At 34.0% G+C, this 21,967-nt stretch overlaps 3 protein-coding genes across 5 annotated transcripts; 1 reads left to right on the top strand and 2 right to left on the bottom strand.

The window, feature by feature from the left end:
• Positions 1–417: 417 nt before the first annotated feature.
• Positions 418–6,794, bottom strand: LOC111053400 (ninjurin-2). 2 transcript variants are annotated; one of them, XM_039431237.1, is made up of 4 exons: positions 6,405–6,794; positions 4,074–4,204; positions 2,605–2,793; positions 418–1,089 (listed from the first exon to the last, which is right to left on the bottom strand). In XM_039431237.1, exons 1-4 carry the CDS (start codon positions 6,427–6,429, stop codon positions 856–858), a joined length of 579 nt encoding a protein of 192 aa, XP_039287171.1. In that variant the 5' UTR covers positions 6,430–6,794; the 3' UTR covers positions 418–855. The 2 variants fall into 2 exon arrangements, with proteins under 2 accessions (XP_039287171.1, XP_039287172.1); XM_039431238.1 differs by having other exon boundaries at positions 6,248–6,734.
• Positions 6,795–7,378: 584 nt separating this feature from the next.
• Positions 7,379–16,542, top strand: LOC111053396 (transcription initiation factor TFIID subunit 8). The gene is made up of 4 exons (XM_039431234.1): positions 7,379–7,657; positions 12,012–12,298; positions 13,486–13,633; positions 15,678–16,542. Exons 1-4 carry the CDS (start codon positions 7,540–7,542, stop codon positions 15,923–15,925), a joined length of 801 nt encoding a protein of 266 aa, XP_039287168.1. The 5' UTR covers positions 7,379–7,539; the 3' UTR covers positions 15,926–16,542.
• An 85-nt stretch (positions 16,543–16,627) lies between these two features.
• LOC120351969 lies at positions 16,628–21,531 on the bottom strand. 2 transcript variants are annotated; one of them, XM_039431236.1, is made up of 5 exons: positions 21,375–21,531; positions 20,621–20,717; positions 20,053–20,154; positions 18,917–19,075; positions 16,628–16,764 (listed from the first exon to the last, which is right to left on the bottom strand). In XM_039431236.1, the coding sequence occupies exons 1-5, from the start codon at positions 21,494–21,496 to the stop codon at positions 16,711–16,713; spliced, it is 534 nt and encodes a 177-aa protein (XP_039287170.1). In that variant the 5' UTR covers positions 21,497–21,531; the 3' UTR covers positions 16,628–16,710. The 2 variants fall into 2 exon arrangements, with proteins under 2 accessions (XP_039287170.1, XP_039287169.1); XM_039431235.1 differs by lacking the exon at positions 16,628–16,764 and having other exon boundaries at positions 18,389–19,075.
• Positions 21,532–21,967: the final 436 nt, after the last annotated feature.

The following is a 21,967-nucleotide window of genomic DNA, read 5'->3' as shown; positions in this document are numbered from 1 at the left end:
TTTTGTCTGAGAAGAAATTTGGCTGTATTCAAACTCCAACACTAAAGAGCCAGAGATGGGACTTGCTGCTCCAAGAGATATACCGTAGCCTACACTCTACATAGTCAACCTTGAGTTGGCAGACAGCAAACGCTTCAAAGCATCTCATTCTCTCTCTTTCTTTCTCTCACATACAATGATTTTTCTTCAATATTTTTCAAAGAAAAGGTGATTAATCACCCTTTGATTAATCACATCCGGAACGATTGTAAAATGCATTGAGTAAATTGGAACACAAAATAAATCAGTGAAAATAAAGATACTGTGAACTCTCTATACCCCACAGAATTACGAATAATATAGTAATATGGAATTAATAATGTTGATCGATTTACAATTGAGATTGAAAAATTTCATGGAAGTTGAGAAAAAATAAGCTTTTTCTCATTTATTGATATTGAATATATTTTCTCCATTTATTATAAATAATTATGATACTTACATTAACAGTTTACAATAGTGTGTGGAACTAAAGTAATTTATTGCAAGCATGTATAACTAAATTTACTACGGTATAGGCTACTGTATCGTCCTTATTATTTTTTAATTCTATATAAACTCACTAATTTCCACTGTTGTAATTCTATAAATTAAAAGATCCAATATCTTTATAGGTACGGTAGCAAGCTATTACTTACAATCGGATAAAATTCCTTGTAATATTAAATAATATATTATTCAAATTTGACTACTAAGGTGATCACGTTTTCAGACTCGTGAATGTTTCAGAACACTTTAGTTTGAATATTTCCTTACATTAATGTTATTTATCAAATATAACGAGCATCATTTGAATGTCCTGTAACGATTGATAACTCATAAAACACTACTGGTTTCATTCACATCCGGAGGAAGAGAAATTTGCTGCATTTTTTCTAAACTTGGTCTCTCATAAGATGGAATTCCAAACGCTGAAATGAAAATGTTTATAATTGTTATGAAGAAAATTCCTATGAGTGTGCAGTTATTCGCTTGATTCGCTCGATGTATCTGACCATCTTTTTTGACGTTGTAACGACTGTTCCAGATCAGTCCCAGAGCTACTGCTATCTGAAAAACAAAACAGAACAAATTTAGTTGTAACATTCAACGATTCAAGTAATCTAATTCAGTTTGTAACCCAAAAATCGTGAGTTATTTAAAATTTTATTTCTAATTTATTCAAACTTTTTGACAATAGTATGTTAGCCTACCGAACATTTTTAACTTGGATTTCAGTTTTATAGCTAAGTAATAAAATATAGAATCACTTTTTTGTTTGTTGACATTTTTCTATAAGCCTATTTCAACTAAACCTTATCGAGCTTCAAAATTATGACTTTTGACAACAGAAAGGAAAAAGGCTGTGTGCATCAGTTAAATCCATTAAAACTAGAATTTGATCTAATTTTGACATTCATATCTACGGTAGTTGACTGATGATAACCCGCCTATATAAATGTGTCACAACACCGATAAAACAGCACTAAAGTAATTGTTTTTGTTATTATGGAACAAAATTTATTTAGATGCTCTTTCCTGGATAATGGGATCCGTATACTTCCTAATATAATTATATTAATATCAAAGTACAATTCCATAATCAAATTAGTTTTACCAGAGAGAAAGATATTCGTTTATCTTTGGTTTTACCCAAGTTACACATAATTCAATATTAATAAAACAATATAAAAACTTGTGGATACCCTTTAATTATTATTATAAAAACTTAAAAATATTTCAATGACTAGCTTCGACCATAACTTAGGTCATTTTCAACTTGAAAGTTGAAAGTCGAAACTAGTCATTGAAATATTTTAAAGTTTTTAATAGTAAAGGGTACTACAAGTTGTTATATTGTTTTTATTAATTTGTACAAAAGTAGCCCATATAAGTTGAGTGTTTCTATGATTGAATAGCCTGCTATGCACATTTTCAAGGAGTAGGCTATGCTGCGCTGACTATTAGAAAACAGTAATTTGAAATGTTGTTCCTTGATTATAATTTGAAGCTTTATTATTCAGTTGATTCAATGAGTATTCATATGCACAATTCCACGTCTTTATTGGCTATGAATTGCTGGTAGAGCTCCTCCTCTGGAATGACATGCATGTTGCATTCCTCATTTTTTTCATCATAAAAAAGTAAGTGTTTCTTAAATTAATGTTTACGAAGATATACAGTGTCTAAACTACAACAAAGTTATGAACCGTTTTATGTACAATTAGCAGGTAACACGTGATCTGTAAGGGTCTAATCAAATACGTGAAAAACTGAAAACTTGACCTACTGAAATCTTGAAAAATTTAGAATAGGCCTACTATAACCATTCTCGGTGAATTAAGAATCAAATATGCAAAATTTCAAGTTAATCAGTCCAGTAATCCAGCTGTGATGATGTGTGAACTTCCTATCCCGTACGTGTATAAGCCAATTCTTTCCTTTATGTATATATTAGATTATTGTACAATACGTTGAATATACAGAGTGCGTCAGTACCGTATTGATACTATTTGCAGTGCAAAATGCTGTTAAAACTTACACTGCGCAATCAAACGTAGATAAGTCTTAATAAAATTGGCTTACCTGCAATAGAATGCTGATGATAATGCCAGTGGTGACAGCATAGAAGAATCGGACGTTGGTTACGGAGTGCTGCTCCAGCATAAACCTCAGCTGATTGGCGTTGGCGGAAAACAGAGCCAGGTCCATCATGCCTTGTGCCAGCGTCTTCTTCTGTTGGTAGACGTTGATGTCCGGGGACCGAGAATCAGGCTGAGAGAAAAAAATGATCAAAATTCAAAGTTCGACTGTTTTTTTATCTCAATCATTCCATATTCAAGTATAGATTTTAAATTATTTTTATATTTAAATACCTTTATATTAAATATAATAATATTTAATTATTTTCTCTCCCTATCAATAAATAAAGAATAGATGAGTAATTAATAATAATGGAATAGAGAAAATGTAGCCCAAGAATATATCCCATGGTATAGGGCGTTAATGTTCCAAATTTTACTGTTAACTGAAAGTGATAGTTCATGTATGGTATTGTAGTTCTTTTTCGTGAAAATTTGTGACGCTGGTAGTCTATTATTGACCGAGCGAAGTGAGGTCTATGATTCAAGTCGACGGTTTGGCATTTCTCTTAATGTTTAAAATGTTTATATGTTGCGCATTTACGGCGAAACGCGGTAATAGATTTTCATGAAATTTGACAGGTATGTTCCCTTTTTAATTGCGCGTCGACGTATATACAAGGTTTTTGGAAATTTTGCATTTCAAGGATAATATAAAAGGAAAAAGGAGCCTCCTTCATACGCCAATATTATAGTAAAAATCAGACTATAGAATTATTCATCATAAATCAGCTGACAAGAAAAGCCAGTCTATTGATGTATTTCCATTAGGTAACTATTTCCTATAGTTTCAATCAGGTACTTGTGGATGAGAATACTGCGTGAGGTCTACTGTTCACAGAACTACTAGTACTGTGTCGTTCTTACACTGTCATCTGGCCCAAACAGTAATAATCGATAGTAGTCGACAGTAATCGACTGGAAATTTGGAACTTAAACGACCTATACCATGGGATATCTTCTCATTCTATCTTTTTCCCATGGTAAGGGTCTGTATGCAGAAATAGGTGGAATTTAGTTAGTTTTATATTTCCATGCTGATATTGAGAATAGGCAATCAACAAATGTACCTACTGTAATAATATGCAATAGAAAAACTATTTGATTGGGCTTTTATATTGACCTACAAAATGTGGATGTGACAGGATTCACTTTTATAGGTCTATTTTCGTTATTTTTATCTTTTCCGTCAGTCAGTCAGTTCAGCTAAATTTATCTATTCAAAATGAGATAATTATTTATTGATACACAAATTGATTTATTTAATGAATTCATACTATTCTGATAGGCTATTTCGAGTTATAAATCGAATATTGGATGATATTAAAAAAAAGTTTATTCTTCAAATTCCTGGAGACATACTTATCAATTATCAAAAGAGAGTTTCTATTATATAAGTATTGTAATCCTTACAGGAATGAAAGCTGGATCCTCGGGGAAGCCATTCGGTAGGCCTACTCCTGGATTGAGAGGCTCCCTTCCCCCTCCATTCGGCTCCATGTCTTCTGCTTCAGACTGCCGACTTAACTCGATATTCTGTTGCCCTGAAAATTTTATTCATTTATCGATGTGATATTATATGTTACAATAATACTTACTATCTTTCTCATGCAAATTTGATTGTTTTATAAAACTCTATCTTACGCTACCGTACTCCTTACAAATAAACAATGAACAAACATAATAGAGAGTCTTTAGGATAAGCTACTTGATATGCTACTATATCGAGCTCATCAAATAAAATTATTGGTATTTTTACAAATAAAACAAATTGGAAATAGATAACTTAGCCTCAAAGTTCAAATTTTGACCACAGTGATATCATTAATTGATATGAGTATTGGTTTTTATCAGCATATTTCTTGAGTTACCTATCAACGAATTTCATCAACCAATAAAAATGAAAATGATTTTTATTCTACCTTTGAACATTACACAAAATAAAAACAATTCAAGTGAATGGTTTCAGATTCATACAAGCATACATTTGTTTCAGATGCTAAAACCATATAATTATTAAGTCGATGAAAAGCTCAACTACTGAATAGATAAAATACTCCAGAATAGATCTATTATCAGTACTGGGGCGGTCATTGGAAGACATTGACACGCATAAAAAATATAATCCCTGTCTGTTTTTTTTTCAATTATAAAGCCAAACTGATAATTATTATCGTACTTCCTCCTTTTAATGAGAATGGAGCAGAGTTATTCGATAACATTTCAACGGAGTGTTTATAAACAAGCCCAATAAAAGCTTGGGCATTTATTTAAATTATTGCATTTTTGACCTCAATAAAATAATAAAGTTAATTGTTCATTTATTTTCTTCTGAGCTGGCCTGCTTATTTCAATTTTTACCAAGTAAATGAACTTTCCCTTAAAGATGAAAAAATTTATTAGGCTATTATATAATTTTGAACAAAAAAACGGTAACTTTTCAACCAAGTAAATAGTGTCGATCACTGTGATTTTGTAATGATTATCCGATTATTATGATATATATCATAATGATATTATCAATTATTCAATATAGTACAGGTTTTGAGTAAATTGAATATCAATATAAATTTACAATTGTTGGGGTGAAAATCATCAAGTTGTTGAAATAATAATAATTATTAAGTACCGGACGGTAATAAGTAAATAATAGGAAGCTGAGAAGATGTCATGAACGTAAGAAGGATCTATATAATAATATATAATATGATTATTCCTTGATGGGAAATTATAATGAGAGTGACAATCAATAATTTCTGATATAATTATTTTCCATGACATATATTGTTTATCAATACTCATACTGACTATGGATATTTATTATATAGATATATACCTCATTATGTATGGTATCCCATTCTGGTGGAAAAATACTTAATTGCGTTCAGCAAATCAGATCCAGATTACAGGGTCTTGGCTACTATAGGCCTACTGGGTACTTTGTGTGTTGAAACAACTTTAAAAAATATGAGCTATCATGTTTTAGAAATATTTGTATATAGTAAGAAATAACATTCCAATTATCATACAGTGTGAGTGCCTCATGCCATGCCCACATCAATTTTCACATAGAATAAGAAGTTATTCACATAACAGCCATTCAATAGATTATGGTATCGTACTAAATAGTAAAATCAAACTTTCAATTATCTAGCCGTTTTCATCGTGAAGATGACCCTGACAGCTTCATTTAAGTGACCAGAATTTCAACTTTTTACAACATTGTTCAGAGAAGTGAAGTATATAGGACTATGTCTAGCGTTGCGCCTTTGTTAAAATAACCAACATAGAATCCACAAATAAGTTTCTAATTGATAACAGAAAAATGAACCCATCACATTTTTTACTTGTTACAGAGTTTTATAGGTACGGTATATCATTTAGAGCCTTGATAATATTTAATTCAATAATATCTCGATACCCGGTAAAATAAAACTTCTAATATATGAACAATTTCTGGAAAAACAGTGGAACCATGAATAAACTAGATTATATTATTATTATTACATGTTGTGTAATTTTGAATGAATAAATAAATAAATTATTATCATATAAATAATCAAGCAGAAGTGCTACCTTGGTCTTACCTTGGTCACTTTATCCATAACATGCATTCTCAAGCGCTAAAATGATGAATGTATATAATTTATTGGTTTATTAGAAGGCAAAATTTGTCATGCTCTTCAGTTAGTTAGTTCTGTAACTATATTCGTTATAAAATAGTTATTAATTTTTTATTCAGACCTGTTCTGGACATATTTTTAGCCATGTGTGGAAACCAAAATCTAATAAAATGCAACTTTTTTCTATAACATAGACACTAGGTATAAGTTATATCAACAGCGCACAGAAAAATGTTCTGCTGTTCTAGATCACTCCTTTATAGCCTACAATGTAATAGGGAGAGAAAACTATGGAAAATTGACTCTATCACTTCAGTATCTCATAGGATAATCGATATGCAACCAACGCGCTAAATTGAATGAAGTACACCATCCAGTAGAGCAGACTGTCAACATCACAGAAGAAACCCGCGAAGCGCTAACTGTAATGCCAGTGTTATATTCGTTCTGAGAAGAGAAGAGGTGATGATAACGCTGCTGCTACACTTGGCTTGGTCAATGACCATGAACCAACTCAATGACGTAATGCTCAGAAAAGGAATTCCTTTGTATAGAAAAAGGAAAGATTCATAGGAACTTGTTTTTTCTATTCCATACATTCTAATTATTTCTATTACAGTAATCTTCTGAAAAATAACGCAATTATAAAAGCTAATAATATTAAAATATGCATTTGTGTAGTCGAAATTAATCAAAAGATACTGCAGATGCATTCTAATTCTGTCCTTTTTCTCGTGGATGTAATTTATTTTGATCTCATGCTGCTCTACGGTTTTTAGTATTCTCTATCTTTGTCAGACTCAACATTTTTTTGTTGCTCTCAACTCTCATTCATTCAAAATTTCAAATGACGGGGATGCAGTCTCCTTACTCTCGCCGAGTCTAGAAGATTTAGGCTGTGACCAAGTCACACTCGGCCGAGAATTTCAAGGGATTTATTGTAGTTATTCTTATTGTAAGAGCTTAATTTGAATTAAATTATCAGGAATAGATTAAAATAGAAACAGTATTTTTAGATTTACATGGATAATATTATTTCTTTTTCGACACTTCAAGTTGTTATTTACATTTGAAGGTTGGCACCACTACCACACTACTTCCATCAAATGAAATAAAACAGATGTTCACAAAATTTGTAGGTTATGTTTATATATTTTTATTGTTGTAATCACCAGAATGTAGAATCTAATGTATAAATATATTATCTAAACTATTTGCTTATTTAAAGAGTCGTTTATTTCATAGTTGTTTCAAAGATGAATTCTGTTCATAGAAAACTTCTAGTAACTAGTGTTTCCAGCTTATTGTTGGAGCTAGGATTTGACTCGGCTGAAAATGGGGCATTAGAAACATTAACTGAAATGCTACAAAGCTGTAAGTAATATTAAGTATAATTTACCTTTTTTTAATAAAGTGAATCATTTTTAGATCCCAATAATTATATAATTTGAAGTTTACGTTTTGATAATGATGTATTTTTACATTTTCAGTAAGTTATCTACTGAAACAAAAACCCCTAAGTTAGTAGTGTCTATTCAAGACAAGCATTTTCTTTTTTATAGGAAATCTCTTGGACTAAACTATTTAGAGCTAGTATGTTAATACCTCCTGCTTCATCTATTACCCACAATTTGGGATTGATGGCGTCAAGAAAATTGAAACACGTAACTCAACACATATTGTAATCGTTCAGATGGCAGCGATCCAGTGACCATTTTTAGTAAGAATTGAATTCAGTAAGAATTCAGTTTATCACCAATGATTTCATTTACACTGTAATATGCCTTGTCACACAGTAGCTTCCAGACGGTTCTCTTGAAAACGGCCTTCTAATCTAATTGCTTCACACTATTAGGCACCTTGTTGGAGAATTTCAGGGCAGAAATCCCATAACTGACCTGTGTTCGGTGGAGCGTCTCCCGGGGACATCTAACAGCTCACTGCGCCTGGTGTTGTGGTGGTGCATGTCACCACGGGCAGCCAGAGTATAGGCCTACTGTATTCTCTTGACATACACCAAGCACAGGAGGATGTAATGGCTGATGACCATCAGTACACCATGGCGAAGGCGAGAAAAGATGGGCTTACAGTGGGCAAGATGGTCGCTGCCTGTTATGATTCTTATAGCCCTCTTTTGCAGTCTCAGGACATCCTCAGCCCCAGCCGAATGACCCTACAGGAGCAATCCATAAGTGACAATGGAAGAGAGCGTGATAGAACATTACCATATACCTCTCCGTCACCAGGCCCCTCATATTGAGCAGTAGGAATCAAATGCGGAAGAGTCGGCTGGTTACCAACTGTATATGAATGTTCCAGCTGAGTTTGCAATCCAAGACAAAACCCAGCAGCTTTACTGGATTTTGATGGTCACGCAGTTCTCGTGGCAAGCTGTAGATGATCTTTTGGGTCTTGTCCTCATTCAGCTGGAATCGATTTCCAGAAACCATGAAGTGACAGATTAAAGATGCTCAGCTGACGCCTCCAAAACCCACTCAAGCTCAGCACCCGACGACAGCAGCGATGGATAATCCGCAAACATCAGAGAGGAACCATGGTCGTCGAGGTAATTTATTATGACTAGGAACAAAGTAGGCCCCAGCACTGATCTCTGAGGAACACCAAAAGCCACCAGAAGGTTCTGGGAGTTTGCACCACTGAGGGAGACAATCTGAGTCCTTCCAGAAAGGTGTGAGCCCAAGATGGAGAGGGCCGAGTCCCTTAGATCATAGAAACTCAGTTTTCCAAGTAGAATGCGATGGTTCACACAGTCGAAAGCTCGGCTGAGATCATACAGAGCCAGAGCTAGAGACTCACCATCCTCGAAGGCAGCATCAATCCGCTCAGCTACATGGTCGACTGCACCCACTGTCAATCTGCCAACTCGGAAGACTCTCACAATCACCCTTCTTGAAGACTGGGGCAGTTCTTGATGTTTTCAATCATACCAAGATCACTCATACTTGGTTAATCTAATCATTATTAAACCAATGTAGAACACCTAGCAAAGTACAGTAGATTATTCACTAATAAGGAATTAGTGTCATTTTGTATGACACTATGCATTGTCTCTTATGTGGAACTCTATACAAGTGGAATTCCACTCGTATATTGACCTACAAAAGAGGCTGTTGGTTCTGTAACAAGATAAGAAACGTGATCTAACCAGCACTTGCTGGAAAGATTGCGTCGAAAAATTTGAAACTTGATAACAAAGGCTAATATCAAGATGGGAGGTCAGTTATAGATCTCAGAAAACATTGTTTTGCCTCTTCATTTAGTGAGTAGAGTGCCAGACTCACAAGCCTCTCCCAAAGTGCCCTCTCAAAGGCCTTCTCCTCCTGCTCACGGAAATACACGGGCATCATGTTGAAGATCTTGAGTGTTCGGACAGGGAAGCTATTATGCGATCGATAAACGCGACCAACATCTTTTCACGTCTATTCCGCATGTATAAGTCTTGCTATCTTTTTTGATTTAGGCTTAAACTATACGGGTAGAATAGAGACAACGAAATTGTTTGCTAGGTAACCTCTCGAGGGGTACACCATTTGAGCGTAATACCTGAACGCATAGTCTTCTATAGTTATAGTACTCGGAATAATTATAGATTCCGAGCTCTCCTGGAAGCCTCATTTGGCATACTTGAAAGGAAGACTGAATTTGGCAATTTTTGCTATTAGAAATTTAAAATCACTCCTTGAAAGAGAAACTCTCCGAGAGGTATATTTTGCAATATATCATTCCCTCTTGTCGTATGGGGTTGTTTTCTGGGGCAATTCGAGTGGTATTATCGAGATATACAGACTTCAGAAATGGGCGTTAAGAGTAATAGCAGGAGAATCAATAAGAAATAGTTGTCGGCCACTTTTTAAGGAGTTTAAAATCCTACCATTGCCTAGATCTTTGAAACTATATGTTTCATAAAAAATATGAGAGCACATTCAATTCGGGAGCATTATTCCATAATTATGAGACAAGATACAGGCGAAAAATAAGGGACGATGCCCATCATCTATATGAACGAGGTGTAAAAAGCTCTGGTATAAGATTATATAATATACTAGCCGTCAGGCTCGCTTCGCTCGCCATATCGGTCTAGCCAGGGGGCTCCGCCCCCTGGACCGCCGCCTGGATCGTCCAAAAATGAGATCAACGCTGGAAAAACGAAGGTTTTGAGCGTATCTTTGACGTTATTTCAAATTCCTTCTAACACAACATTATTACACCCAAGCTGAGCTTCTGTACTAAATTTGAACATTTTCTGTTCATTTGTTCTCGATAAAGCTGAGATAACGCTAAAAATCGCTGGAAGAACGCAGATTTTGGGCGTATCTTTGGAAATTTTTCCAAAACCTCTAAAGGGCGATCTGAACATACCTACCAAATTTGAACGTTTTTGGTCCGGTAGATTTTTAGTTCTGCGAGTGAGTGAGTGAGTCAGTCAGTCAGTCAGTGAGTGCCATTTCGCTTATATATATATATATATATATATATATATATATATATATATATATATATATATATATATATATATATACCACGACGTCTGAAGGAAATCACAAGTAGGGAGTTTAGAGCTCAATTGAAGAGGGAGTTTCTGGATATATCTCCATATTCAAGGGAGGAATTAATTGCTGATTGCGAGCAACGTTTGGGAAGTTAGGTTAAAAAATATTCAAATATGACTAGTTAGATAATGGACTTGAATTTCGACTAATCCACATGCCCCCTCCATGGGCGGTCAATGGACGATTGATTAATAATAATATTGCGTTAAAGGGGACTTGAGCAGGCCATTCACTATCCGACTAGTGGTCCAACTCATAAGTATTTTGACCTTGTTAATAAGTTGGATCCCATTGTTGGACCCACAAGTAGGACTACTAGTCCGATCATTTCACCACTCACGCATCGGCTTGCTCTCCAACTTCCAACTAGCCGGATTTCGGGCCTCTAGTTGATCCAACTCGTCCGACTAGACTTCCAACATCCAAACAAACTTCCAACAACTTCATTCACGATCCAAAAATCTGATGTTGAATGGTCCGCTTGATGCGGGAGCTAAGGGGGGCTATGTGTTCTGTAAAGCCGATATCACAACAACACGACGAGCTGTGATAGTATATATAGCTTGTTGAGCGATTTTTGCTACTTTTAATCTATTGTTAACATTTCTGCGCAAACTGTTTGAAAGTGTAATTACAATGTAGACTAGCACTAGCACATCACTAGATTAGCACAACTTAGCACTAGCGTGAGACTATGCACTAGAGAACTAGAGCACTATAAAATTATAAAAGTTACCAAAACTCACTTTTTTCGGTATTTTCGGAAATGTGACTTACTCATATTGGTTTTAGGGAAGCTGGATCCAAATCTGAAAATGATTTTAGGGAAGCTAGATCCAAATCTGAAAATGATTTTAGGGAAGCTGGATCCAAATCTGAAAATCATTTTAGGGAAGCTGGATCCAAATCTGAAAATCATTTTAGGGAAGCTGGATCCAAATCTGAAAATGATTTTAGGGGTGCTGGATCCGAATCTGAAAACAGAATCTGTCTATCTTTATAAGAATGTTAGATTTTGCAGCGCATGTATAGTAGTGGAAATGAGGCTTAACGAGTGAAAAAGCGTGACAGACTTCATTTGGACCTATATAAATATTAATTGTCGCACATTTTGTGCAATATTACACCAATAAACGGATGGTTTGTTTTGGGCGCAGTTGTGACCGAGGTGGGCAACAGTAGCCGTGCCTGCTGCGAGCTAGCGGGGCGCACAGAGCCGCTGGTCGCCGACGTAATCCTGGCCCTGGTGAACATGGGCGTCGACGTGTCGTCGATTGAGGCGCATGCGCATAGGCCTGCTCACAGCACAGTACCGGCGCCCCTCCCCTCCAACCCGCTCAAGCAGCTCAGCATCCTGCAGGCAGGGGTCAAGCAGAGTCATCCGCCTCACATACCCACGCATCTGCCGCCGTTTCCCGATCCGCATGCCTACATTCGGACGCCTGTCAGTACAATCCAACTTCTATATTATACTACTTATATTTTCTTATATGACTAGTCTGTTTATTCTTATATAATATTTGTAGCACGAGTAGTGTCCTCATCAGATATATGAGAAAATATTACCATAGAGAAAAAATATATATATATGTGCCATGCAGCTTTTTGTACTTTTAAAGTTTCTGAGTTATTCTTCCTTTCAAATAATATGAAGAGGACGAAATTAAATGCAAGAATATGTAAATCACTTGTATCAAAGAGAAAATATAGCATAAGGAGATATCCCATTGTATAGGTCGTTCATGTTCCAAATTACAAGCCGATTACTGTTAACTACTGTCTATTATCATTGTTTTGGCTAGGTGAGAGTGTAAGAACGGCACAGTATGCGAGTCTACCAGCGTTACATTGCGTCACAAGAAAGAACCACTAAGACTATTGGTTTCAGTTAATAATATAGCTTCACATAGCTTTACGAGAAATAACTTAGAACTACTAGGACTATTGACTTGAGTTAACAGTGAAATTTGGAACATAAACGACCTATACCATGGGATATTTTATAATTCTATTTTTTATCTATGATATTACTAACTCGATACTCAAGCCCAATTAGCACACCTGTGAGTAGAATTAATTTCTGGTATATTTACTATAGTGAGATCCAGGTTATAAAATCAGCACCTGATGTAGACAAGTTTGCTATCCTTGTCTGTCAGACACATCAGATAGCTCTATATTTTTCCGACTCTGCATTATTTCCAAGTCGTTTGCATATAAGAAATATGATTAACTGCCAGAATATTTCATCTCAGGATTATAACATCATAAAAAATATATTTTCTCAACGAATAAAATATTTTTGAGATGAAAATCATCATTATTATTAACAAGAATCAACAATAATACAGCTGAATATTAATCTACATGAAACTCTCGGGGACATAAAGTTGGCAACCTTACGATGACATCTCAGTAGTTCAATCATATTTTATAAAAACACAAGAAAATTTATCATTTAACGTCTTTAAAAATAAAATCCTTTTGTTCTGATCACCTTAAGTATCCCTTGGATTATTTTCAGGTTCAATTTCTTACCTTTCTTTCAAGCAGTATACACTATTTTCGAAGAAACTTTTATATAGTTCTGGTAAAAGCACTTGGTTGCCAATTGTTGAAAATCTGTTTCAGACCCATAAACAACCCGTGACAGAATATGAAGCCATTCGAGAAAAATCAGCGGCCCAAAAAAGGGATTTGGAGAGAGCATTGAATCGGTTTATTGCGAAAACTGGTGAAACAGACAGCCTGTTTCTCTCCCAGGACAACATCTTTCCATGTAAGTTAGCCAAGATCAGCATAGATTCTTCAAAGAGTAGTGCAGGCACTGACTCGTACCCCCTCATTTCTATCAGCTTTAATGCTACACTATTCAATTTTTTCTATCCATCTCATTCTATAAATATCATATTTGTTCAATTCTTTATTGCTTTTGATGATTTATCCAATTGTCCGATGTTTGACACTTGATTGTCTCAATAATGCAATAATGATTACTTAATTGTCATTTCCAATACATCATCATACATTCTAAGGTAGTCGCCTTCTTCAATAATTGTTGCTCAACATAAATCAAAAATTTATCAATTAAAGCATGTAATCCATGCTTTGCAGTGGGGAAAATTTGGTGTTGTAAAATGCAATCTCCTTATGTCCAGGAAACATAAAGAAATAAAATAATTATTTATTATTTTGTTCAAAGTTAAGTGGATAATATTTATAAGAGTTGAAAATTTCTAGCAAGAAAAATGGGTTTGATGAGTCTCAAACCCGCAACCTTTGATTCATCAACCGCGCTCTCTACCAACTAAGCTACGGAGTCACTTGAAGAGAAGCCTGTTTGGTTGGGCTTTTATAGTTACTTTGAATAACAAATAGAATAAATTTTTTTTCCTACAGTTACCTTGAAAAGTGACCATTCCTGCACTGATTACAGAACGCAAAGAATCACTTTTCCGCTCTAGTGCGGAAAATTTTTTTCTGCACTCCAGATTTGCAACATGGCAACGCAAAATAGTTAGTAGGTTATATGGAGCACCAGTGCAGCAAAATCAAAATGAAGTTGGTAACTGTGGTATAGTGTTTTGGTACTCGTTATAATAATATGAAGGCAGTGCACAGCAGTGGATGACAGCGACAGCCACCACATGAGTGACAGTCGCCTTCATTCATTTACTACATTATTATTCAATTTTAAATAAATCAAGGTTTTTATTAATAATAAAATTACAAAGAAAAACATTTGATGGATTTCAGGGAATTTTACCCATAATTACCCACTTTTCATATTCAATGGTAACTGTAGGAAAAATTTAATGTGAAATACGTGCGCAAAGTTCCTCTGCTGCACTCAAGAAACCATTCGTTTCTTACGTTTCATAAACGTTTTTTTCGGTGCAGCAAACTGTCACTTTGCGCACTAGTTTCACAAAAATATAGATAGAACAAATTCGCATTCAAAATACACGCCAAAAATGTCAACAGCTGATTGGGATGGCTGCAAGATAATACGCAAAGTATTAAGAGTACGCAAAGTAATACTTTGCGCACTAGAGCGGAAAAGTGATTCTTTGCGTTCTGTAATCAGTGCAAGAATGGTTACTTTTCAAGGTAACTGTATGAAATAGTAATTTTCTGATTTTCAAATAAATAAAAATGAGAACTCATTAAATTATACATTTTGAATATTATCAATTATTCATTATTTTAAATAATATTATTTCATTCATAAATTGATTGGTTGAAAAATTATTTAGAAATTAAGATTTACTCAAAATTATTCAAATTATCAAATTAAGTGGCTTAATTAAATTTTAATTTGAATAAATTATCGATTATTAATTTTCAATTGGATTATCAAGTTTAAAATAAATTGAAGTTGTTATTATTAACAAAATTATACACACAAACATTTGATGGATTTCAGCCATCATTCAACCGATAATCAACCACTTCTCATATTCAATGGTAACAGTAGGAAAAATTTAATGTGAATACGTGAGCATAGTTCCTCTGCTGCACTCAACAGTAACCATTCCGCTCGTGCGTAAACGTTTCTTTCAGTGCAGCAAACTGTCACTTTGCGCACTAGTTGCACAAATAACTATGTATATATTAAATTAGAAATTATTGATTAATAGCAATAAAAATAAGCCTATGTCCATCGTCAGTAATTTCAGAATCCTTATGCAAAATTGTAAGATAATCAGTTCAGATGCGACATCCGTGTATTTTCTATCCCGTACATGTTTAAGACGATTCTTTCCTTTATTGTAGAATATTATAATTGTAAATTGATAAACTTCTTTTATTTTGAATTGCAGTGATTGCCAGCAAGCCGAACTTCCCACCCTATCTGAACGCTCTTCTCCCGAAAGACCAAGTGTTCGAATTTGAAGAGGATGAATCGAACAGAAGTCCGCAAAGGAAAAAGAAAGACGGAATAAAAGAAGAAGAGGAGGCGAATAAGGCTGAAAACGACATCATCGACAACCCTTACTTGAGGCCTGTCAAGTTGCCTCCCAACAAACTCAAAATAAAAGGTTTGACTCAATGTACTTTGACAACATGACATACATTCTTACATAAAAATCAGTTCGGGAATTACCTCTGATGAACAGTTCTGTGAAGGTTGTAATAAATGTAAATATTTTAGAATTATTGCAACGAGTAACAGGAAATCACAGTGTTACATCAAACTCAATAGAGTTTGATGAAAATTGAGTAAATGTCAGCTTTTTATTAGAAAAATAGTTGGACCCATCAATGTTTTTAATGTAAGTACTGGAAAGTGTTGTGCTTTTGAAAAAAACGTTGATGTTACTTGGTGTAAGGGGTTATACACGGAACAATTTTTTTCTCTTTGTGATATTTTCTGTTAGATATTTTCTGAATAAATTTATTCCCATCAAGGAAATTCTTGCTTAGTACGATTCTGGTAAGCTACTTAGTTAATATACAATGGAGTCTTGGTTCATAGATATAGTCCTAGTGTTCTCTTAGGGAGTGTGTGGCGTCAATTTGTTCCAATGATTCTTCTTACGGATCTATGATAGTTCAGTGAAGAGTATTGTAATATGAAAAAATGAATGTGTTCAAAAGTGTAGGTATAAAAATGTTGATGCATTATTTGTGTATCGTATTATGTGTCAATAAAACAATGATCAATAAATCAGATTCTTCAATAAAGTTTATTTTTCTTATAACTGAATTGATACATCCATCATCTCTTCTGACACTGTTTGTTAGTTTTTCCATATTGGTCCATTCAGCAGTAGTCTTGGAGAAGGTAATAGGTACCAACTATTTTTCGTTGTTAGTCTCAATCTTTATAGCGTACAATATTTTTCATTTGTCTCAATTTGAAAAATTGTTCAGTAGATTCAAGTAGGAATACGCTGCTTGGATAATCTGAAAGATTGGTATAATAAATTAAAAACTCTATCTTTCCTGGTCAAAAGTTGTTATAAATTCATTGAAAAAAGAGCTCGTAAAAATGCTAATAGAATAATTTATTATTAAGTTAATTAAAAAATCAATCCTGTGATAAGTTAGTCTACAACTCCACAAAAAATCCAAGATTCATAATATTATCGAATTTTTCACATAAAGTAATAGAAACCTTGTACGATTGTGCAAGCCATTAACTTGAAAAGTTTCAATCTTGGTAGCTTATGAAATGCATTTACGCAAATTTTGAAATGCAATAGATTATAATAGCAAGATCATTTAATTGGAAATTATTGAATAATAGCAATAAAAATAAGCCTATGTCCATCGTCAGTAATTTCAGAATCCTTATGCAAAATTGTAAGATAATCAGTTCAGATGCGACATCCGTGTATTTTCTATCCCGTACATGTTTAAGACGATTCTTTCCTTTATTGTAGAATATTATAATTGTAAATTGATAAACTTCTTTTATTTTGAATTGCAGTGATTGCCAGCAAGCCGAACTTCCCACCCTATCTGAACGCTCTTCTCCCGAAAGACCAAGTGTTCGAATTTGAAGAGGATGAATCGAACAGAAGTCCGCAAAGGAAAAAGAAAGACGGAATAAAAGAAGAAGAGGAGGCGAATAAGGCTGAAAACGACATCATCGACAACCCTTACTTGAGGCCTGTCAAGTTGCCTCCCAACAAACTCAAAATAAAAGGTTTGACTCAATGTACTTTGACAACATGACATACATTCTTACATAAAAATCAGTTCGGGAATTACCTCTGATGAACAGTTCTGTGAAGGTTGTAATAAATGTAAATATTTTAGAATTATTGCAACGAGTAACAGGAAATCACAGTGTTACATCAAACTCAATAGAGTTTGATGAAAATTGAGTAAATGTCAGCTTTTTATTAGAAAAATAGTTGGACCCATCAATGTTTTTAATGTAAGTACTGGAAAGTGTTGTGCTTTTGAAAAAAACGTTGATGTTACTTGGTGTAAGGGGTTATACACGGAACAATTTTTATTCTCTTTGTGATATTTTCTGAATAAATTTATTCCCATCAAGGAAATTCTTGCTTAGTACGATTCTGGTAAGCTACTTAGTTAATATACAATGGAGTCTTGGTTCATAGATATAGTCCTAGTGTTCTCTTAGGGAGTGTGTGGCGTCAATTTGTTCCAATGATTCTTCTTACGGATCTATGATAGTTCAGTGAAGAGTATTGTAATATGAAAAAATGAATGTGTTCAAAAGTGTAGGTATGAAAATGTTGATGCATTATTTGTGTATCGTATTATGTGTAACAATAAAACAATGATCAATAAATCAGATTCTTCAATAAAGTTTATTTTTCTTATAACTGAATTGATACATCATCTCTTCTGACACTGATTGTTAGTTTTTCCATATTGGTCCATTCAGCAGTAATCTTGGAGAAGGTAATAGCGTACAATATTTTTCATTTGTCTCAATTTGAAAAATTGTTTAGTAGATTCAAGTAGGAATACGCTGCCTGAATAATCTGAAAGATTGGTACATTAAATTAAAAACACTATCTTTCCTGGTCAAAAGTTGTTATAAATTCATTGAAAAAAGAGCTCGTAAAAAATGCTAGTGGAATAATTTATTATTAAGTTAATTAAAAAATCAATCCTGTGATAAGTTAGTCTACAACTCCACAAAAAATCCAAGATTCATAATATTATCGAATTTTTCACATAAAGTAATAGAAACCTTGTACGATTGTGCAAGCCATTAACTTGAAAAGTTTCAATCTTGGTAGCTTATGAAATGCATTTACGCAAATTTTGAAATGCAATAGATTATAATAGCAAGATCATTTAATTGGAAATTGGAGTAGTAATAATAATAATAATAATATCGTGTGACCTGGCTGGCTCAGATCTGGTGTCAGAGTTTTCAGGTCGCAACTGATCAATTTCAGGGCCTCTGACATGACCTAACGACTGCTTTTTAGGACCGACGGCTTAACGTGTCCATCCGAAACACGGGAGTGGCCCGAGATAAATATCTTGCCCAAGCCGGGAATTGAACCCGGGCCTCTGAATCATAAAGCCAGCATCTGGCATTGGAGTAGTAATACAGCCTACTTACCACTCTCAAGTTATTCCTGTTGAGTGTAAAAACATTATAGAGTCCAATTTTTGGTAGATTATTACTTTGAAGCATCATCACAAGTAACATTCGAAGGAGCCAATTAGGACTTCCCATCCACTTACTGCCATAGAAAAGGTCCAATCTTATTCTTTCACCCTGAAACAAAAATGTTCATTATTTAATATATTTATTACAATAACTATCCTATTTCGGTAGTGAATTTATGTTAGAATTATGGATAACTTCAACTACAATATACCCCATTTTTGTCAGGGTGTTGGGAATAGAGAATAACTTTAATCCAATTACAATAATAAGCAATCAGATTACCTTTCTTTGATAACCCTTTTGAAGAGTAATATTGTTTGACCCATTATTGCTCTGAAAAATTTATAACTTCAATTGCAATAATTGTACCCCATTTTTGTCAAGGTGTTGGGAATGGAGAATAAAATTAAATTACAATAACAAACAATTAGATTACCTTTCTTTGAAAAACTCTTTTGAAGAGTAATATTCTTTGACTCATTATTGGTTAAAAAAATTATCACTTTTTATTTTTTGTGAAGGGACCTTAATAATGTTCAACATTGCCATATAGCCATATATGCTCGGTGGATTGCAGACCTCCTAATTTTTTTAAATTGCAGTTGAATACGTCTGAGCTAATAATAACGTTCATGTGTTGAATAATTGATGAGGTATGTGTTGGATAAAATTGGTGATGATAGTTAGGTATATGATAGTGCTGAATTTGTAAAATTGAAGGTTCCGGTACGGAGGAGGGAACCTAGGGGGGTCGGGGTCCTCGCCCGGAAAAAATGTAATTTTGAGTCCTGAAAACTCGTTTTTAATGAGTTATAAAGCTTTTAGATTTGTATTTTATCATCATTTTCCCATAAAAAATTCACTCTCTCCCTCTTCCTCTTAGAGATAACGGTGCATACCGTCACAAATTAGTATATCAAATGTCGGGTGAAATAGGAATTGAAACTGAAGCAGCAATAGCTGATTGGGGCTCCCTGAGGGTCTCTCTTCAAAATTGACAGTGGACAGACTCATAGTTATTCAACTTATCCTATTTGAACTTGATGATTATTGAAATAAAAATTCAATATTTGAAAATAATGTACCTCATCCTGAAGTTTTTGTCCCAAATCGCAGCAGAAAAAGCTGTTGAGAATCATTCCCAATATCACAAGGCCATGCTTTATTTTGAATGTTGCTTCTCCTCTCTGTAAATAATTTCAGTCGACAAATTTTCAAGAATCAAAGCAACCTTTTATAATCAATTACAATTATTATTCCACAGTTCCTCTACCATTAGCACACCGACTCAAAGGCCAGGGCTTAACAGCAATTAAACAATTCCTATACTGTAGTTGCTTCTTAAATATTTAATTCTCAACTGATCAAAATAAAATTTGGAGTTGGATAATTTTTCAATTGTCCGTTATATTCTTTCTGTGATATACATTGCCTGTTAGCTAATTTGGCTAACCACGAGAAACATTTTAAGATATTGGACAGAGTTCTAGAGTTCTAAGCAATTTGATTTTTGATAGAACTATTTATAAATTATAAACTTTTCTAATGCATTTAAATTGTTTAGAAACAGATCCAAGCTTTGATTGGTAAAATGATCGACCAAATGAAATAGCAGTGAAATCGATGATCATAACGTTTAAAATTCTATCTTACCATGAAGCTGAAGATGGATAAACAAATCTGCAAGCAGGAGAATGCATTGAAATATAGCAATCGAAATCTCAGTCCAGAGTTTAGAATTTTCACTTTTCTGTAATAACATAAAAGTAAACTAATGAGTTGATAAACCTGAATTTCTCTTCAACTATTCCATCGTTTATTGTATGGTATGTAGCCTTTAACGTAAGCTGTAAGTGTTTAAAAAACTGTCAGGAACTAGTGAAAATCGATTTTATTTTATTAATTATTCAGAATTATTCACTATTGAACAAAGCCATAACTTACTGTTATTAAGTTATCTCTATCCTCTTATTTAAAAGATTTTCTATTAAATAATTACATTCTCTTCATTCAGTCATAGGCAAAAATAGCTCTGTATTTTCTCTCACAATCTTTAAGGAAAAAAGAGTCAATCATTTTCCAACAAAAACACAATCCTACCCTCCAGTCTGATAATAAATTTCCAAACATGTTGATAATATTAGGCTAGACGCACACCAGTTAGTCAAGTCAAGACATGATCAGTCAAGTTTAGTCACAATACTTTACATAGTTGCTTATGAAGACATGTCTAATTGCAATGACTAATCAGTTTGAGTTGCGCCACAAGCAGCTAGTATTGTGACTAAACGTGTCTGATCATGTCTTGTCTTATCTCGAATAACTGGTGTGCGCCTAGCCTAGAAGAACTGTGAAGTGATTAGAAAGTTATGAACTATTATTACACATTAAATTATTTCTATTTTACCTGAAAATGATTTGATGGTGTTTGGTAACATGCGTCATCAATGCCTTCAAATTACTCTGCTGCTCGCAATCTTTCCCTTCAATGTTTCTCACCAAAATCAGGTCATTGGAAGTCTCCTCCATACCATAGTGATCGAAATACAGATTTAGATCCTCAAAATTCAGCCGGAATAACTCCATTTCAATGAGCACGTTATTAACAGACAACATCATAATTTTGAAAACAGATATTGTTAGAATTGCTGAATAGAGGACATAAACCGTTGTAATGAACGTTGAAAGTAGATATTGTTGAATTGATGAGAAAGTCAGTGATAATGGATAAATGTAAGGGATGAAAATTACAAAAGGCAATCTCAAATCTTCAATCTTGGATAATTTTGCCAAGTAGAAAGTAATACTAACAACTGGCAAAGTCATATATCCAAGATATACGCATTTAAGGACTTTTTCAATCATTAGCAACCCATTCAAACAGGCGTTTTCCAGACTTTCTACCAACTGTTTCTTTTTTCTGAATATATCTTGGTTGATATTGTCAGTTTTCACTCCGAACAAATAGTATTTCGATCGTATCATGGCAATCAGCTCAGA

The sequence above is a fragment of the Nilaparvata lugens genome, chromosome 6 (genome assembly GCF_014356525.2).
Source record: "Nilaparvata lugens isolate BPH chromosome 6, ASM1435652v1, whole genome shotgun sequence".
NCBI classification, from domain to species: Eukaryota; Metazoa; Arthropoda; class Insecta; order Hemiptera; family Delphacidae; genus Nilaparvata; species Nilaparvata lugens.
Note: the sequence above shows the minus strand (reverse complement) of the source record. Positions and strands in the feature narration are given on the sequence as shown.

Bases quoted from the DNA above. Each gene is read 5' to 3' on its own strand.
- LOC111053400 (XM_039431237.1), bottom strand. From the start codon at position 6,429: ATGGCTAAAAATATGTCCAGAACAG. The intron at 4,205-6,404 runs GTCTGAATAAAA...TAAAATTTTCAG, and splicing joins TAAAAATATGTCCAGAACAG to GGCAACAGAATATCGAGTTA. The intron at 1,090-2,604 runs GTAAGCCAATTT...TTTGTTTTTCAG, and splicing joins TCATCAGCATTCTATTGCAG to ATAGCAGTAGCTCTGGGACT.
- LOC111053396 (XM_039431234.1), top strand. From the start codon at position 7,540: ATGAATTCTGTTCATAGAAAACTTCTAGTAACTAGTGTTTCCAGCTTA. The intron at 12,299-13,485 runs GTCAGTACAATC...AATCTGTTTCAG, and splicing joins ATGCCTACATTCGGACGCCT to ACCCATAAACAACCCGTGAC. The intron at 13,634-15,677 runs GTAAGTTAGCCA...TTTGAATTGCAG, and splicing joins CCAGGACAACATCTTTCCAT to TGATTGCCAGCAAGCCGAAC.
- LOC120351969 (XM_039431235.1), bottom strand. From the start codon at position 21,496: ATGGAGGAGACTTCCAATGACCTGATTTTGGTGAGAAACATTGAAGGG. The intron at 20,155-20,620 runs GTAAGATAGAAT...AATTATTTACAG, and splicing joins TATCCATCTTCAGCTTCATG to AGAGGAGAAGCAACATTCAA. The intron at 19,076-20,052 runs GTACATTATTTT...TTTTTGTTTCAG, and splicing joins GACAAAAACTTCAGGATGAG to GGTGAAAGAATAAGATTGGA.